The sequence below is a fragment of the Rhea americana genome, unplaced genomic scaffold (genome assembly GCF_003343005.1).
Source record: "Rhea americana isolate MKP2758 unplaced genomic scaffold, rheAme1 scaffold_538, whole genome shotgun sequence".
In the NCBI taxonomy this organism is placed as follows: domain Eukaryota; kingdom Metazoa; phylum Chordata; class Aves; order Rheiformes; family Rheidae; genus Rhea; species Rhea americana.
In genome coordinates, this window is record NW_028186688.1 from 80,258 (window position 1) to 98,411 (window position 18,154).

General features: G+C 39.8%; 1 protein-coding gene across 4 annotated transcripts in view; it reads left to right on the forward strand.

Moving 5' to 3' along the window:
* Positions 1 to 18,154, forward strand: part of GATAD2A (GATA zinc finger domain containing 2A) — a 57,313-nt gene that overhangs the window by 21,146 nt on the left and 18,013 nt on the right. For 2 of the 4 annotated variants that reach the window (XM_085318469.1, XM_085318473.1), the window contains exons 3-4: positions 4,960 to 5,103; positions 10,069 to 10,340. In XM_085318469.1, coding sequence (XP_085174595.1) covers positions 5,071 to 5,103; positions 10,069 to 10,340 — 305 coding nt within the window. In that variant the 5' untranslated portion in view covers positions 4,960 to 5,070. Of the gene's footprint in view, positions 1 to 4,959; positions 5,104 to 9,357; positions 9,519 to 10,068; positions 10,341 to 18,154 lie in introns of those variants that run through there. The other 2 variants (XM_085318472.1, XM_085318471.1) reach the window with 2 other exon arrangements.

An 18,154-nucleotide genomic window follows, 5' to 3' on the forward strand; every position in this document is an offset into this window, starting at 1 on the left:
AAAATAGTCTTGAGCAGCTATTCTGTGTGTAGTGATACTCACCTACCTCACTGTAGTATCAAGTGAAGTTTATTATAAATAAGAGTTTAACGGTTTAGCCAACAATTCTCCAAAATGTGTTGCCAAGGCTGAAGTGATCTAGTTTAAGGATTTCTGGTCTTCAGTTTTCTTTCAGTTTCTATTTTTCTGGTGTAAGTGTTGATGTGTCTGCTCATAAATTTACAAATTTGATTTACTGTGATTCACCAGGCTCAACTTCAGAACTATGCTGTGGTGCAAGCCTTAAGCACTGCTGCTTTTTGGGGGTAACTATTTCTTGCCTACRTTCCAAAATCTGTGCGAAGTTGTGCTTTGGAGTTTGGAGGGGAAGAATGATCCTTGGCGGTGCAACTTCCAAAGTTTAAATGTGCAATGACTTTTTTTTGCCATGTTTCACGAGACCAAAAGATTAGATGGAATTGTAGAAAAACAGCCTTGTTAATGAAATCGATCAGAGATGAAGGAATGGGAGTAATAGTGAGAGAATAGCTGTATCACTTTTACACTTAGGTATCTTGAACATACTCATAGAAGTTTCTTGATCTGCTTTCCTGTTCAGTGAGTTATCACCATGAAATACTTGAAAAATATAACTCTGARGTTCTAGTATTTATACCCATCCCTATCTTATTTTATTCCAATTCAACTTTTTATCCAAATGCTGCTGTTATGGACAGTGATTGAAACTGGTATTTAACTGATATTCTACACTAAGGAATCTCCGTGATTTTTTTGGTAATACAAAGCCCAGACATAAGTCATTAGCAGACTTCCTGCCCAGTAGTTTCTAGACAAAAATAGATGCATAAAACTTGGGGGAGAATTCAGGTCAAACAAATTCCTTGTTTAGTGGCTGTAAGTAGTACCTTCTGCATACACCTCTTTAAACCCAATTAAGTGGATCTTAGAATTAATAAAGTTTTAAAGTTTTTATAAGACTTAGAATGTTATCTGGTAAATCAGAAAATTCCTTGATGGTTGAGAATCTTTCTTTGGGTACACTGTACTTTGTATCTACTTACACTAACATCCTTAATGAACTTACTGAGGTTGTAAAGAATATATACATGTATAAACATGAATCTGAAGTGTGGTGCTTCTTGTAGGGAAGTGATGCTAAACCCAGTTCAGATAGCCTGTGTGCAGAGAAAGCCTGCCTACTCGGAAACTTTTTAAAATACAGAAAAACAAAGAATCACCTATGTTATAATATGCATAGCATGTGGTGCTGAAAAAGCTGATTGTTGTTGTGACTAAGTATCTAAAGATATTAATTTTGCTGTTCTTGCATTAAAATAAATGAACCAACCTAGATCCCTTTTCTAATAAGAAGCATACATTTAATGAGAGGAGGGGGAAGGATTTGATTGCAGTCTGCAATGCTGTTATTTAGTATTAGAATCTGCACACATCAAATAAAAGTTTAAATAAAATTATAGTGATTTATAAGTGAAAGGTTTTATTTTTGAGTCAAACTCTGGATAAACAGGTTTTAATCACTAKTTAATGTCTATGAGGGTGGATGTGACTAGAGAATCTGAACCTTARGAAAGATCACATCTGTATTGCTAGGTTGAAGTCAAGCCATATGTTTCTGATAATAGCTGGTCTCTTTTCCTTCTTTTGAAAAAGTCCCTTTGCTGTGAGCAACTAAATGATAAAGAGGTTAGCTTAAATAAGTGTAAAGATGGTGACCTTATTAAAAGGTTGCTTTTTTTTCCCTAATAAAATGATTTTGACTTTATTATTCCTCTTTAGCTGCCTCCTATGGGAGGTTAGTAGAATTCCCCTGGCCAGCTCAGAGATGACAGAACTAACTCCATAGCGAACTGTCTAGCTCATTCCTGAAAACTCTAGTTATGAATCACTATCAGAGAACACGAGAAAAAAACTGTTACCACTTTGCAGGGCAAACTGAGGAATCTGTGTCATCGTGGCAGAACTGGGAAGTGGCTTTTTTGTTTTGGTTTGGTTTTGATATTTTAGGCTGGATATGCTGACGAGAGAATAGCAACACCAGTAAAAGATACTTAGGTGAAAAACTTGTTATTTTTATGCAAGTTTTTCTTAAAAATTACTTTTTAATAATTCTTACTCTAAGATCACCTTGACATTGAACACTTCTGAAGCTGGTACAAAAATAGAGAAAAATTGCAGATGGTGTTTGCAGTTAATAGCCATTTTACATTTACACGGCTACGCAACAGATATAATCTATATGGCACATAGTTTTCTGTTAAGAATTGTGAACTCTTTCCTTGATACGCAGACTGCTTGTACAGTGATTAGACCGTAGACTCCTGTGGTCAATGGAGCTGAACTGTCTCTGTCACAGTAGTGATTTTTGAGATGAGTTCGTGCCAGTATCGTGGAGAGAGCAGTGTGATGACTCTATTAATGCAGTGGGACTTCAGCTACCGAAGTCTCATTTGTGTCCAAATACAGAACTYAACGTTTGTGGAGTTCAGAGCTTGACTTGAAGATGTTTCTACAGAAGTTTGTCTGTTAATTTTAGTAAATATTTAGGCGAAGTGAGGGTGAATTGCTTCCTATTGCACGCCGGACTGCGAGCACTGGCATTGTGGGCACAGTGTTTATATTAAAGCTGCCTCCTGTTGCCTGGTCACTCTGAAAATAAAAGCAGCTTCTGCAAGATGCAGACCAAGGTGTAGAATGAGTTGCTGTAGGTGCTTACCTCAAAAGCTAAGCAACAGGAATCGAAGTGGGGCTATTGTAGCTGATTTTAGGTCAGATTAGTACTCTGAGACCCCAAATTTTCACTGTTTTTCTTTAGGAATTCATTGGGCTGGTATCCCTGTAATGTTTTGCTACTGAAATCTGCTGGTGGATCATTCATGTGCTGCCTGCAAGTACGCTCACTGCTGTCACCTCCCTAGCAGAGAACTTTCTTCTCTGCTCTCTTTAAAAATGTATCATAGATGACAAAGATGAAACTTTCGTGGGCTCTTTCTGCTTTTAACTGCAAGTATTTACCAGTCCTAAACAGGATCTCTTATTCTCCTCTCAAAGCTTAAAGGGGAAAAGAAAAAAATAACAGAAAAGAATCCACGGCCCAGAAGGCGCTGTGGTTTCCTGGCGGGGCCGGTGCGAGCACATGCAGCTCAGCACCGTGGGAGCGCGGCACGGGAAGGGTTAAGGTCTGCCATTTTGTTATGTAACACCCTTAATGGACATATCAGTGAATGGCACCAAAATGGCAGGGCTTAACCCTTCGTGGGCTGCGGTGCCTCTCAGGCGCCCAGGGGCTGGGAGGTGCCTCCTGCCTGGTGGGCACTGCTTTCCCRGGGGCTTGGGGGCAAAGCAGCAGACTGGCTGCTGAGCAGTTACTCTGCCCTTGTCATTGCAACTGAAGGAGAACTTCAGCATTTTAATTCTTCCTATTTAAGTCTTATGGTATGGAAATGATGGCTAACGTAGAAAACGAATCAACCTACCTCTGGCTGCTATCAATTCTCCTTATTGCATTAATAGGAAAAGGAATGGATTTTCAGTTGTCCAGTTGAATTCAGTTGTGGGATTTTTTTTTTTGTCAACCCACAAAATAACCAGTGTTCTTATCCTACTATAGTTAAGTTAGTTTATTCTTTAAAAAACAGCCAGTTCTTACTTTAGAAAGACAAAGTTTCTCCTAAAAAATCTATGTGGCAAGGACAGGAACTCCTCTGTGTGTGTGTGTGTGTGTGTGTGTATATATGCACATATTACTATGCACACACATGTGTGTGCACCATACACACTCACACATGCTTATATATAAAACTTTAATATGACCTTTTTCAGCACGTCTCACTTCTGGCTTAGGTAACAATGAACATATAAAAAGAAAAAAAAAATACTTATTGCAGAACAAAAAATTAGGCTTGGTTGAAGCAATGCCTTGTCATTGCTACCTCTTGCATCCTACTAAGAGAASTGAATTCCTAGGCATCGCGGGGAGGGGTGTGTGGCGGATCCCGAGGCAGCTGTGCACGCTGCTGACTGCATGGGCTGCTCTGCAAGGAGGCCGTCTCCGTACGCATCCGAGTCTGATGCGCTGACGGGGAGCGACTGCTCAAAGTCAGTAAATTAATTTTGATCAATTACACATAGCAAATATCTAAAGTGATCTATTAATATTTTTCACTGTGAGGCATTAACTTGAACATGTCTTAACCTCCACATCTCCTCTTTGGTAAACTTATTTTTTTTTTCTTCTTCTTTCCACTTTCACTGTAAAAGTTTCCAGATTAGGGTGGGGAAGAGGATTGTTGATCGTTGTTTTTGGCTACCAAAAAAAGCAAATAGCATGTTGCTGGATTGTTTAGTGTGTGTGGCTGTAGTCAGATTCAAAACCTTCTATAGATGGTCTGTTTTGAAGCAGTATCTGCTGGTAGTGCTCATCAGAAATGTTAATAGATTCTAGCAGAGTCAGAATATAATTCTAGCTCTAATCCACTTTATTTCAAGCTACTAAGTTGCACTAGAAAAGTATACCTAACTGCTTTTCTATGATAAAATCACTTGCAGTTTGTATAAAGAAGTCATAATTCATAAATGGGAGAGGAGAGAAGAGGTAACACAAACTGTTTTGAATGTGTGATGTACGGAAAAGTGGAAGTGTTCGTTAGAAATTGCAAGCAAAATGTTCTCTTTTTTAAAAATTGTGTTTTTGTCCTCACGCACTGTGTCAGTGTTCTGTGTGTGTCCAGTGGCTTTCTGAAAACTATTTTGGGTGCTGCCTCAGTTACCTGTTGTGCGCTCGAAACAGAGAGCAGTAGGCAATTCGGATGTGACTTCTGCAGTTGTTCTAGTTTATTCCAGGCTGGACTGCATATCTGGAAAATCGTCACAGTGGTTAATTTCCCAAGTCTTAAACTGGAACTTATTGAATTTTTCCTGTTCTGTAACTTTTCCCTACAGTGGCAAAAGAAAGCAAGCAGATAATTGTTCCAGGATCTCCCAATCCTTTGTCACCTTTGCAAGTGGGAGGCGTTCTGGGCAGTATGTGACAGGAGTCTGTCATACACATCCATGTTGGAAAAGACACTGGCTGAATCAAACCAGGTTTGTCTTTTTGTTCTTGCTGCTCTGCTCTTGTGAGGGAGGAGGGGTTTGGAAAGGAACGTTTGGAAGACAGCAAGAGATCTCTTTCGACACCTTTCCGAATGGAAAGTATATAGGTGAAATCATAGGTGTCCATAGTATTTAACAGGGTAGCAGGGATAGGTTATGAACTCACAGAAGATTCTGTGTTTTCTTTTGTCTTCCATATATTTAAAGGGCAGTGAATCAGTCTGGGTGATTCTTTGACAAGGCTTTATAGTAGCCGAGTGTGATACAACCCTGTGGTCTGCAGCTCAAGAAGTTTACTGCATTTTATATCATATACTAAACTCCCTTTTGAATTGAGCATAGTAGTTAATCTGTTACAGTGATAGCACTTTAGACAGAGTATTGGCTGTTTAGATTCCAGGCACTTCACCCTGAGCTTTGTCATTCCTCATCATAAAAAGCAGAACCTTCCATAAAATGTTAAATTTACTGTGCAGTCCGTACTTTCTCTTCCATCTGTAAAATAGAAAATATTGTGCAGAATGTGTTGAACTGAACCTATTTGCTGTTCACGTTGATCGGTTTCTGTTGTCACTAATGATTGTCAGAAGTCTGTGTTTTGGGTTATAAATGTTTGAGGAGAAGTGAGGGCTTGGGAAATAACTTCGAAAGTGTTATGTTATCCATATGTATCTGATGAATACCTGACCTAGGTATTCTGAAATATCCAGATGATTTATTCTCATCTAATGGAATCAAATGGTTGAAGATGTGTGATCTCAATAAATCCAACAAGCATTCAAACATAGTAGAGAATACAGGCTTTGAGCATAGGGATGCGCTCCTCTTTTCTTTTATCTGTGAAAGCCAAATATAAGCAATGTTCTGCTTCAGGAATTATTAGTCTGGTTGCCTGCGGAGGGAGGGATCTTGGTAAGCACTGAGGATGGGTCACAGCGTGTGCTCGTAAGGTGCTGTTTAAGATTGGTGGTAAAGTCTCATATAATAGACGGGCATGTTCTCCTCGCTTGCTGAGGATTAAACAAATTGCCATATTTGCCATCAGGAGAGAATTTTCTTCCCAGGTCAGTTTGGGGTTATTTTTTTTTTTTCCCCCTCCGGCTGTGCAAATAGCAGCTCATTTTCTTTTAGAAGCTCCGTAAATAAAAAGACGCTCTCGCTACTGGTGCTGGACTCTGCAGGTGCCCTCCTTCTCCTCCTGTCTTCCCATGGCACATTTATAAAGCTTTTGGTTTTAATCTTTTCCTACAGGTCTGGAGTTTAAGCTGTTCTGGGGTGTGTTCTTTAGTCCACTGTGGTAATGCTAAGTGAAGTAGATCCTGCAGGGGCTTGTCTGAACTGTGCATCTACTTCATGATACACTCTGACTTGTAGGAGATGGGGCCCAGTAACTTGCAATTCCCATAAAAATTTCTGATGTTACCGGTTTTTCATCTCTGCATGAAAAGAAGAGGCAGAATTTAAGAAATCCTACTCATTTTGCCTATCTTCTGCTCCTTTTCCCTCCATACTATTATACTGCATTAAATTTTCTTCTAGGCTTCTCTGTATATGCAGGCATGTTAACAGATTGTTTTCCAGCACTATTTCCTGAAAGAGTTAAAACAGCAATACTAGGGGGCATCATTTAAGGCTCATCTATAATAAATATGACTTAACGTTGTGGTGGCAGGGGAACTGTGCAACCAGATCTCTATATTAGTGTATATATAAACCTTAAGCCTGCGCTTGCAATGATCTTTGGGTTTAGTTGTAAAAATCTTACTGCAATCTGATCCCAAGGTCTTTCTGGTAACGTAGATCCCGAGAACGTACTGTTTCACTTGTGCTACCAATAATGCTCTTCTATCTAGCAGTTGCTGTCCCCACACACTTTCCAGACTACATTGTTGTGGCAAAATACTGCAAATTGTTAACAAAAACTTGGATTGAATTTTAGTCTGCAAAAAGTTGTCATAGCAGCAGCGCCATTACTGGAGAGAAAACTGACCTTGTGAGGTGTTGCTTTTTGACTGTGCGAGTACTGAATAGGCGAAGCTGTTTCCAAGAAATGTTTAAGTTGTCAGTATCTGATAAGGGAGTGATCGTGACATTACAAGAACAAATGGGTGCTTCTATTTTGTGAAAGAATTGCAGGGTGCAAGATAATGCTGTAAAAATAAAAGGATTTAAAGTTTATTAACTGCTCGTAGATGCTGCAGAATTTCAAATTTCTGGCCTTGTGTTCTCTCGGTGGTCTAAACCTAGAGAGGAAGGAACCTGAACAAGTTTCTTTCTGGGCAAGTAAAAGCCGTGAGGTTTGATTATCAAAAAACCCGTTTGCTGTTAGGCTATTGGTGTCCAACAGAAAACATAATGGTGAAGGGTTTTGTTGAGAGGTACATCTTGCATTTTCATAAGGGCTGTTAATCTGTTTAGTCTGACCTTTGTAAGGAGTTGCACAAGGAGGATTTGCCACTGGAAAAAGGCCTGAATGTAGTGCTTAACATCTGCCTCTCTCCATCATTTTTTTCCAGATTAGCAGTCTGGGTTAGTTAGGAAACAGAGATGCCTGCTAAAGTGTTCAGATCTTTATTCCTTAACCGGTTTTGCATTTACTGGTAGAATCTTTGACTGCATATTAACTTTTTACACCTTGTATCGGCAGTAAATTTTATTTAATTGTCGCTGATGATGTTACTGTGTGTTAGAAAGATTGAGCAGTAAGTGTGCACAGCCCTAGAGCGGCCAGGAGGCCTTGTCTGACGCGTTCCAAAAGAACCTGGATATAGTTCAGAATACACCTTTCTCCCGTATTCCAAACAAAACCAGGGAAGAAAAAGAAAGAAAGCATCTACTTAACGTTCTCGGAACTTGGAGCCTGAGCTGCTAGAGTGCTGCGGCCGTGCGATCGGCGCTGACTTCGGGAGTTGCTGCTTCTCATCTGTGCTCGATGGGAGAATACGGAGATACTGAAAAGGAACCCGGGTCAGATGGGGATTTTTTTTTTTTTTTTTTTTTTTAATGCAAGTTGCCTACCAAATAAGCGGGCTAGCTTCACAGCCCTGATCAAGAAAGCCACCGTGATTAATGGCAAATCTCGGTATAACTAAGCTGAGCAGCAGCGTGCTGGGCAGCCCGTTGTTTCGGTCCTGGGTTCAGATTGATCTGCGTTAATAGTAGTAAGGCTTGTGATTCCCGGGCAGATTGTCTGATCCCTTGTTCAGGGAGAAACAATTGTTGTGTTGCGTCATTGTCAACAGAGACGCTTAAATTGAGGTATGTTTTGTAGTTAAAAGCTACGTGTTTTCCGAGCACTTTATCTGGGGCTGAGCGGGGTTTTGGGGAGGCTGCTGCACGTCGACCGAGGTAGAGCGGCGCCGTGCGAAGAACCTCGGTGCTCCTGGCTCTCTGCCTGGGTTGTGTGCTGTTTACTCACTTTCATAAATACCGAAATTAACTTACCCGTTCTGTAGAGCACACCTTTTTTTCATTATTTTAGGCTCAAGCATGGTCACACTGTAAACGCACATCAGCTGAGTGGAGGCGCTTTGTGCACCGACTATGACTTTTTCCAAAATGTTTCCCCAGCCTCTGCAAAGAACCCGCTCACCCTTGCTCTAGGCTCGTACCATCAAAATTGCAATTTCACGTACTCTGTGCGTGTGTGTGTGTGAGTGACATTGGTGAATAACGGGGGGGGGGGGAAGCAGAGGTTAACGACGTTGCGTAATTACGTTGGTCTTGCACTGCTAAAAAAAAAAAAAAAAAACATTTCAAAGACTTCGTCCAACTCTCGCGTGCCGGCCTTACTCTCGAAACGCATTTATTTGGAAAAGGGGGTGGAAAATCTGCAGATGGGAGAAACTTTTTTTTTGGGGGGGATGGGGGAGTTGCAACCCCCCCCCCCAACGCCGCTGCGGACGCGCGTGGTCCGGGAGCAGCGGTGCGGGATGCCGGGATGCCGCGACGCGCGCCGGGCCGAAGCGGGCCGAAGCGGGCCGAAGCGGGCCGAAGCGGGGTTAACCCCGCGGCGGGTTGCCGGCGCCGCCGGCTCAGACTGGTTTCTGGAAAGCGCTTTGTCTCGCAGGCTGCATCCTGGGAAGGGTCATGTGGAGCCGGGTGATGTCATGGGATCAAAGCCTGAGTCAGCGCCCGGTCCGGCGCCGGTCCGCGGCCGCAGGTAGAGGAGCGCCAGGAGGGCCGGCGGAGGCGGCGGGGCCCCGCCGCAGCCGAACTTCCTGCGCCCCCGGCGCGCAGGGAGTTAAGCGTGATCCCGCAGGAGTTGAGCACTTCCTGTGCAGCCCTGGAAAAGCCCGGCTCATTCATTAGGAGCGAAGAAAGTACCAACTTGGGGATTACAATGGCAGTGCCGTAATGTCTAGTGGCAGGCTGTGAGGAGATATGGAGGACTCTCTTCACGCAGGGTGTGGTGGTCCTTTTCCCCCCTAACATCTGATTTCTGAAACTTGCGATCAGGCGTAGTCCTAAGAAATACATGGCAGAACTCCCAGAGAGATTCGAATCTAGGATTTTGTAATTACTTTTATTTGCATATGAGACAAATACATACATTCTTCCTGCTTTTGGTAAAGAGCCAAACTTTTTAATCGTCTGGGTTTGTATATTCTCCTGTGCTCTAATATAGATTTTCTCTATCCTTCGTGCTTCTAGTTTATACTTAGTGGGGTTTGTGTGCACGCGTGTGTTTTTGTTTTGTGTTGCTTTTTTGTTGTTTGGGGTTTTTTTTGCATAACATAAAAAGTGTAGGTACAGTGGATGCTCGGTGCTTAATAACTTCAGACTGAGATGTGTTTTGAAGATAGGATAAGAGAGCATACTGGCAAAACTGTTACTGCTCTTTCTGAGCTTCTTGTGCAGTAACCACTGTACTTTGCCCTGTTTTGAAATTAAGGTGTTTTGTCCAACTTACTTTTTTCAATGCTCTTAACTCATTTGTGTCTCCTCTTTCTCCAGAGTCTCACAATGACAGAGGAAGCATGCAGGACACGAAGTCAGAAACGAGCATTAGAACGTGAGATAACGCATAACGATGTGGACAGTAAAAAAATAAAAATGGAGAAAGGACTATTAGGAACAGATATAAATACAGAAGGTGACATGAAAATAAAAACAGATCCTGGAGCTGGAAAAGTGCAAGGATTATTAAAAGGTGGAGAAGTGAAAGCAACCATTAAAGTGGAGGTTCAAACAGGCGATGAACCTGTGGACATGAGTACCTCAAAAAGGTGAGTTAGAACCTAGATGCTGCAGTTGCACTATAATGTTTGGGATACCTGCACAGTAAATGTGGTGAAATGGTACTAGAAATAAGTTCTCTGCATCTTAAAAGTAGAGAGAATTAAAAGTTTAGGTGTATGTTGCAGTTTTGGTCCTTATTTGACATTCAACAAGGTGTTCTCTGTAACTTAGTTACTCATTTTTCTTCTCACAGCCTTGGCAGCAGGAGCAGCTGCGATAAGCAGTTGAGTAGAGAAATATGGTCTTGAACAGAAAAATGTAAAAGTTATGAAGTGGATGCACTTTGAGCTACCGATTTAGATTTCTATGAGGAAGACTAAAAAATTTGAGGCGTCATAGTTGATGACTACCTGTTATTTTTCTTAAAACACTTGACAGAACATAATATATAAATAAGTCCRACTTCTATAAGACAAGTTCTTTTCTTATTTGTTAAGCCTCTTTAAGATTCTCAATTTTGACATCTGAAAGTATGAMCATTCAAACTTGTTGATCAATTTGGGAAAATCTTATTTCTACAAAAATGTAAGACTTTTCCTTTGACTTGTATTTGAAATGCACAAGTGAATCAGATTCTTCTGGTTTACAGATTTAAGAGTGTCACTTAAAAGCCAGGTTCCAGATCTTCCACCATATTTCTAAGCCGGATTCTATCCATACCAAGATTTTTTTTAACTAATGTCAACATGATGTTGACTCTTCAAAGTCTTAACTTCTAATTTACAGTGCGCTAAGCTCTAGTGGTCCCAGTATTGAACAAAATGTGGAAGCCTGGTTTATTTCTRGTTTTGACGCCAACTGATGTTGGAGTAATACATAAGATTTGAGAGACTTGCCTTTCTGTAATAGTTTGAGTTAGAGTTCTTAAAGCAATAAATCTATATTTGCTTGAATGCAAAGTACTACARAAGTGCAGATTTGAGGTGTAAAACTGAAAATGTGAGTTTTCTTATGAACTGTGCAGGGATTATTGGGAGGATTATTTCTGTTTAATGGCAAATAACCTCTAAACTTTTCCTACTCCTTACTTTTGATGCTCTTAAAAAAAATAGTTTAGGACTGCAAGAGCCATATTACTTCATCCAACTAATGCTTCAGTACATGTAAAACGAGACCTTTTCCATCAATTTGATTGAGGGATGGTGATAGTTTTCAGCTTTCTGTATAAACCTTCTGCCAAAGGGGCAATTTAAAAAGTTACTCAAGGAGATATTTAAGATGTACTTACCTGTCATCTACAGAATTAGTTAATTGGGGTAACAGGAGGCTGACTTCTATGTGAAAGAGTTGCATAGTGCTGACTAGGAGTAAATCTCTTAAGGTGTCTTTTGGCATAATTACTGCATGCTAATTAACACAGGTATGCATACACTTTTTTTTCTTTTTCTTTTCCTTTTTTTTTTTTTTTGAAGAGTAACTTAAAAAGATCAATCATACCCAAAATCAGATAAATTAGGCTACTGTATTCTAATGTTCTTATTACAGTACTTGTCCCTACATGCATATTCTCTTTGTGAATTCGTAAGGGTACATTTATAATACTCTTGCAATCTACGTGAGTGTTTCTACTTTATTGTATTGCAAGATACACAAACTGGATGATGAACAAAAGGATATATATTCAACTTCCCAGAAAGCATCTGGAGTAAAAACATCTATTTAGATTAGAAGAGAGAACATCCTCTCTCTGTACAGTGTTCTTATTTCAGGTGGTAATAGGATATTGTTGTCTTTAGTTTCTACAAGAGGGCAGAAGAATGTTTCCCTACTCAAAAAATGTTCTTATGTAAGAGGCAGTCTGATCTGAGTGATCAGAGTCCACTGAAGTTAACCAAACTAAATTTAATTAAGAATTTCATGAGGCTTTGGACTTTCTCTTTGGTTACTGTTTATAAGTTGGAACACCTCTAATAGTATATATGTGTATAATGCTCTTAATATTGAGGAATTGAATTGTGGGTGTTCTCAAATAACAAAGAATGAAGCTGAGTAATTCTGATTCCCAGGCTCTGGGGTTTTGCTCCTGCTTGAGTGATGATGCCATTGGTCTTTTAGTGTGTTTTAGTACTCCTGGAGCATAAATGTGGCTCTGCACTGCCTACCGACCTTAAGATGCAAATATTTCCAAATGAATGAAATCTGACTCTTAAGATGCCAGTGATACAGAAGAAACTTGTCTGTGAATGAATCTGATCTCTTGCATATATAAGAATAAAATTGGCATTGTAGGGGAGGAGATTTTTTTTTCCAAGTGTAAGAAGTTCAAGTCTTACTTTTGCAGACTTTTGATTTTGATCTTTAGAGGAATTTAGCTTGCAGCTTTCATAAGACTGTGTCTTTAAAGCAGTTGAACTGATTTTCTGCAGAGGTGAAAAAGATCTGTTGCTTAAAATGCCTGAATTGCTGCAAACTTCTTGGTTGGATAAATTCATGCTTAGTGATGGTGTTTTGGATTTTAAACTTCCTTAATGCTTTTAGAACTGGAAACATAATATTTTCCTTGGAAAAGCAAGCCCAGCAATAATCACAGTTTTGCTGATGTAAAACTGGTTGAATGGMTAATCTCTCTGAAATCATTTGATTTTTCAAGATTTGAAATACGAACTTGGCAATATCTCTGTATTAAACGTACCAGAAAAAAGTTTCTTTTAATTCTTTTTCTAGACCTTGAAATTAAAGTTAAAAATAGTATTTGGTTTGAGCACATTTTCTGATGCCAGAAGAAACAGAAGGAAGTCTGTAGTGGTAGAAGACTTTGAGAGGTCACACAAGGCCAAACCAAAATCTTGCTCCTCTGCATGGCATTTTTGCAACACTCAGAACCAGCTACACTGATGTGCAATTATACTAGAGCTACTGCAGAGAAGGGATGGSAGGAAGGAAGGAGTCCTCCTCTCTTGATAAGAACGTGCATCACTGGTAGTGGAATGGTACAAGAGCATAATGTAGATCATCTTGCTTGTGAATACATTGATTTACATCGGTATGGGTGCTAGGAGAAAAGAACATTTGGCAAAACTTGGTTGAATCCTGCCATCTTCTAACTCTCTCAAGTTCTGTTTTCTTTCTTCTGTTCTTTATCTCGCCTTTTCTCTTTGCTTGCCCTTAAATATATGGGTTCCCTGCTCAATGCAGGGCAAATGTAATACCAGTCTGAGGCTGATGCTTTCTGATGAAGCCTTTCTTGGATTCTACTACCTTCTCTATCAAGCTGCTTCAGATTCAGTACTCTTTATCTAATGTAAGCATATAATRCACACTGACAATTTTTTTAGAGATTTTTCTTTTTAATAGTATCTCCTGAATCAGACAAAATAAACTAATTGTGTAGGTGGTACTGCTAAGCTCATGACTTTTGTTATAGTAAGTTTTGATAGAGGCTCAAATGATCTCTGGTCACAGTGATATAAATGGTTGTCTGAACAGGAGCTGCCCTAACTTGTCTGTGAGGACAAATTGTCCCCCTGTTCTGGAGCTCAAGTGTTAGGATCCTTYATGAGCAGTGTAAGATTATCGCGATTCTAGGAAAACCTTGTTCATAAATTAGTGGGGGGTGGAAGGAATTGCAGGCAAGAGTGCTAGTTAGCCCTGTGAGTAGCTATGTTGCACTTGATTGTTGTACTGGGCTTAGACCAACTTCCAAGATTTTTTTTTTTCCAGAATTACAGTAACTCTCTCAAATATTTCACCTTCAAATATACTTCATTCTATAGTATTAAAAAACAAGACTTCTCAGTGATACAAGAAAAGGGAGTGCAAATAAGAAAATGGTTTTGTTGCAGCATACAAACCTGATGACAATAGTAATGGTGATATTTTTAATAAAATTTTAAATAAAGAGTTGGCTATTGTTACCTGACAGCTGTGAGCAGTGCTTCTATTAAGGGGGCTGTGAAGCTGTTTGGGTTGTTAGCTTGGGGTATTGCACAGTGTTGTTACATAGCTATCCCCAGGTTTTGTTTTATATTGTTAACAGTCTTAGGCTGAATATGTCACTCATAAAGTGAACTGAGAACTTGTTAAGCAGTGGACATCTGGCTATTATTCCTTTATTTTCTCTGTTTACCAAGAGTGGTAAGTTGTTATATAATCTGTATTAATTATAGCTTGACCTAAAACAGTTTAAGGTTGGTTGATTAACAAAAGTGATTCCTAAGATTTTGTATCAGGTAGGATCTTTTTTTTTTTTTTTTTTAAAAAAAATAATAATAACAGTAACTCACCCCAGGCCAACATATGGATTATGTGTTCTTCTCACATTAAGCTACAGTGTCTGGATTTTCTTTTAGAATATTTTTTCTTCCAATTAAAAATAGAAGCATGATAAGCCAAAAAGTCTACATTTGATATATTTGGTTTGTTTACCACAAAGAATGCTTGCACCTATCTATTGTCTCCTGTTTGTTAAATGCATATATCAAATACACTCACTGCTTTAAGCTCCTGCTTCTTGAAATTATATGTGAACTGGTTTGACTTTAGCCACTGCTTGTTTGCTTAAATGAAAACTGCCAGGAAAGATGAGTGGAGAATTTTGTAGGCTGTCCTTACAGTCAGGGCTTTCAGACAAATAGTCTATCTGAACTCTTTTTTTCCCTTTAATTTTAGTTCTTGCTGGTTATGATTTGTGTGCTTGGGGAGCACTGCATTGCTCTGGAAGCTCAGAATTATCATGTTGTCCTGGTGTTGTACAATGCAATTAAAAATAACTTCCTTACAACTTCAGAACAATTTGTATTAAATGTTAGCTAGTGGCTGTGCTCTGAGTTTTCTTGTTAGGGTCTGGATGCTAAATTTTGATGCTTTGAGGGGTTCTGAAGACTGCTTTTTTTTGAAATCTGGACGAATCATATTTAAAAATTTTCTAAATGGATGGRTTTGAACTCTGGAATTCTAACATGTTCTTAAATAGATCATGGTGCAGTCTCTGGCTAACCGAACGCTCCAGTTTACTGGAATTAACTGTGATCAGTGTTACCTCAGTGCCAGTGAAGAGCAATAGGATCTTTACCCCTTAATGAAACTGAGAATATGATACAGCCCCATATTTTTGATCTCCTTTTCAGCTTATGTTCATTTTATCTAATACCTCACGGTATGTGCTCTGTTAAGGGATGTTATGAAAAATTGATGCCAAAGTTTCTTGGGGAGTTCTGATATTTTATTTTAAATGCAGACATAGTTTAATRAAATCTCATTATGTTAGGTACAGAGGAAGGACAGTAAAGGAATGAAGTCTGTTTTTGCTTCAGTGTCATGCTACAGTCGCTAGAGCCATCGCACACAGAGGCTCTAGATCCATCACAACTTATTTGATTCATGTAGATAAAACATCTCCAGAAAATCCACCCCACCATTGCTTTYTCTTCCCTTGTTTGTCCTCCGTCCTTGTCAAATATTTTTGGATGATAGTATACAAGACTGTTGAATGGACTGAAGTAAAACTGGTGCTTATTTGCTAATGTAGGTTAAGCTTTAGTCTGAAAGGCAGTTCTGGTGCTTCTTTCAGTTGCCTGTAGATGGACAGGATATGTTGGGATTTTCTCATGAGAACTTTTCCCATCTTTTTGAAAAAGTCATCAAAAGGGCATTTCAAAGCATGGATAAGGTCAGATCTGTAAAAGAAGCTTATTTGGGGGTTATGTTTGGGGAGTTCTGATATTTTATTTTAAATGCAGACATAGTTTAATAAAATCTCATTATGTTAGGTGCAGAGGAAGGACAGTAAAGGAATGAAGTCTGCTTTTGCTTCACAAAGCAAAGGAGTGGAAAGGCTGCTTGTTGAAGTACTTGGGTTCTTCTGTTAATGTCACTAAGTATCTCTGATGCTCTGTCAGCGAGGCAGGATAGGGTGTCCTCTGAAACCAAACTTTCTACCAGAGCCAGTAGTTCCTGGGTTTTCTCACCTTTTTTTTTTTTTTTTTTTTTTAGTGTGAGTCTGTAACTTTTTCTTATTTGTACTCGGTCTGTACTTCTGCCTCATAGGAAGGTGAATCTGTTCCAACAGTTGAGTCCATCCTGAGACACTTTAGCCTCAGATGCATCATCATCAAGACAAAGGTTTAATTAGTCTTCCTCTGTCCCAGCTAAATGGGCACAAACCTCCAAGGATGTATTCAGCCACCTGGGGTCTCTTGAACTGGATGACCCTCTTTCCTTCAGATCAAATAAAAAGATGTACAGTGTCCTTATGGGAGAGTGGGGGCTTTTGTCTTTTTGCTTTGGAGTTTTGGTTTTGTGATTTTTTTTTTTTTTTTTTGAACTGTTCTTCTACTCTAAATTGCTAGAGGAGTGAGGATGCTCTAAGATACCAAGGAAGGTTGCCGAATAGCATGATACAGCTGTTCTGTGCCCTGAGGTTTTAAATAGAGTGCTAGAAGAAGCATGAACTTTTTCTGAGGGTCCTTAGTGACTTAGGAGGTCTATGTTGCATTCTTTATTCAAAGTCTATGTTAAATTTATTGTCACAAATGCTTAAATACGTATGTAGCTAGGCAGCAAATCTGCTTTCATCTTCTAGCATCGAGTCCAAGTGATTGAGACGGCAACACATATAAAAGCTGAAGGGCCCATAATAAAACTGTGCCTTTATTTAGCTAAAGGATATGCCTGATAGCTTCAGAGGATAAAGGTCATAACATTAGGGCAGTTATCCCAAATTATTAACTGCTGGTGGCAATATTTTTCTGAAAAGGGTGATATGACCATTGTTTGCCTTATTTTGAATCATCTGTTTTAAAATTCTTTACACACAGGGTAACAAAAGAATATAGTAACCTTCTTTTTGAAGGAAGGTTCTTCTGCAGAGATCTAGTCAATGTTTCTGTAGTTCGGTCTTATGCCATCTCAGCCATGGTGCAGTTGATTGTGCTGCAGGGTACTGGAGGTGAACTGGATTTGCTGCTGGTCCATACATGTTGCTTTTGTTAAAATAAATAAATAAATAAATCTCCCTCCTGCYGCAGGAGGGATTTTCCCTGTGAAGCCCCATGTCAACAGACTCAGCTCACTCTTTGGTGTAGGTGGTAGATGGTCTTAAATACAGTTTTGACTGCTTAGTGCTTTTAAGGAAGAAGTAGTAGGCTACCTAGCAAGTTGTAAAACGTGAGCAGCTTGTCTGTTTTTCTGTCAGTATGTGGATAAATAGTGATGGTTTCATRGACTCAGTAGGAGACCTTGGAGAATCAAAGCAAACGTGCTCCATTSTTTTGTGCTTTGTAGAGAAATTTGAGAGCAACAGTCTTGTGCGTATATGTATTCAATRCATTTATATAAAAACTGATTGAAGTGGTTTCTAATGCAACTTCTATTGCACCAGCATTTTACAATGTAACTGTCAGAAGTATTGTAAGGTTATCTTGAAAAACAGAGGAGTCATTTGGGTTCCTGGAAGCTTCTGAACGCAGYGATGCCCGGCTGTGTGTTTGGGGCAGGCCGACTGATTTCTGTCCCGGTTTCGGTTCCTTTGGCCTCGTCTGGGCGCTCACAAGACTCGCTGGAAGCGGTTCCTGGGGCTGGGGCAGTCGGAAGAGCACGGAGAATGGCAGCGGTGGCTTTTCTGCCCTATCTGCCTGCTGCTTTAACCGTGAAATTCCAGGTTTTGCTCGAGGGCCAAAGGGTTCGGATGGGGGCTCACTGCGCGCTCTCAGCCTCGTTACCAGACCTGCAGTTTTTTCCCCAAAGAYGCAGTGTTCGGGTCGCTGATGAATACAAGCCCTTGTTGGTAACGTTTTGCATCAGATGTTTCATCATTCTCTGCCAGCGTTTGTTGTTTGATTAGTTTACGATGAAGCTGTATATA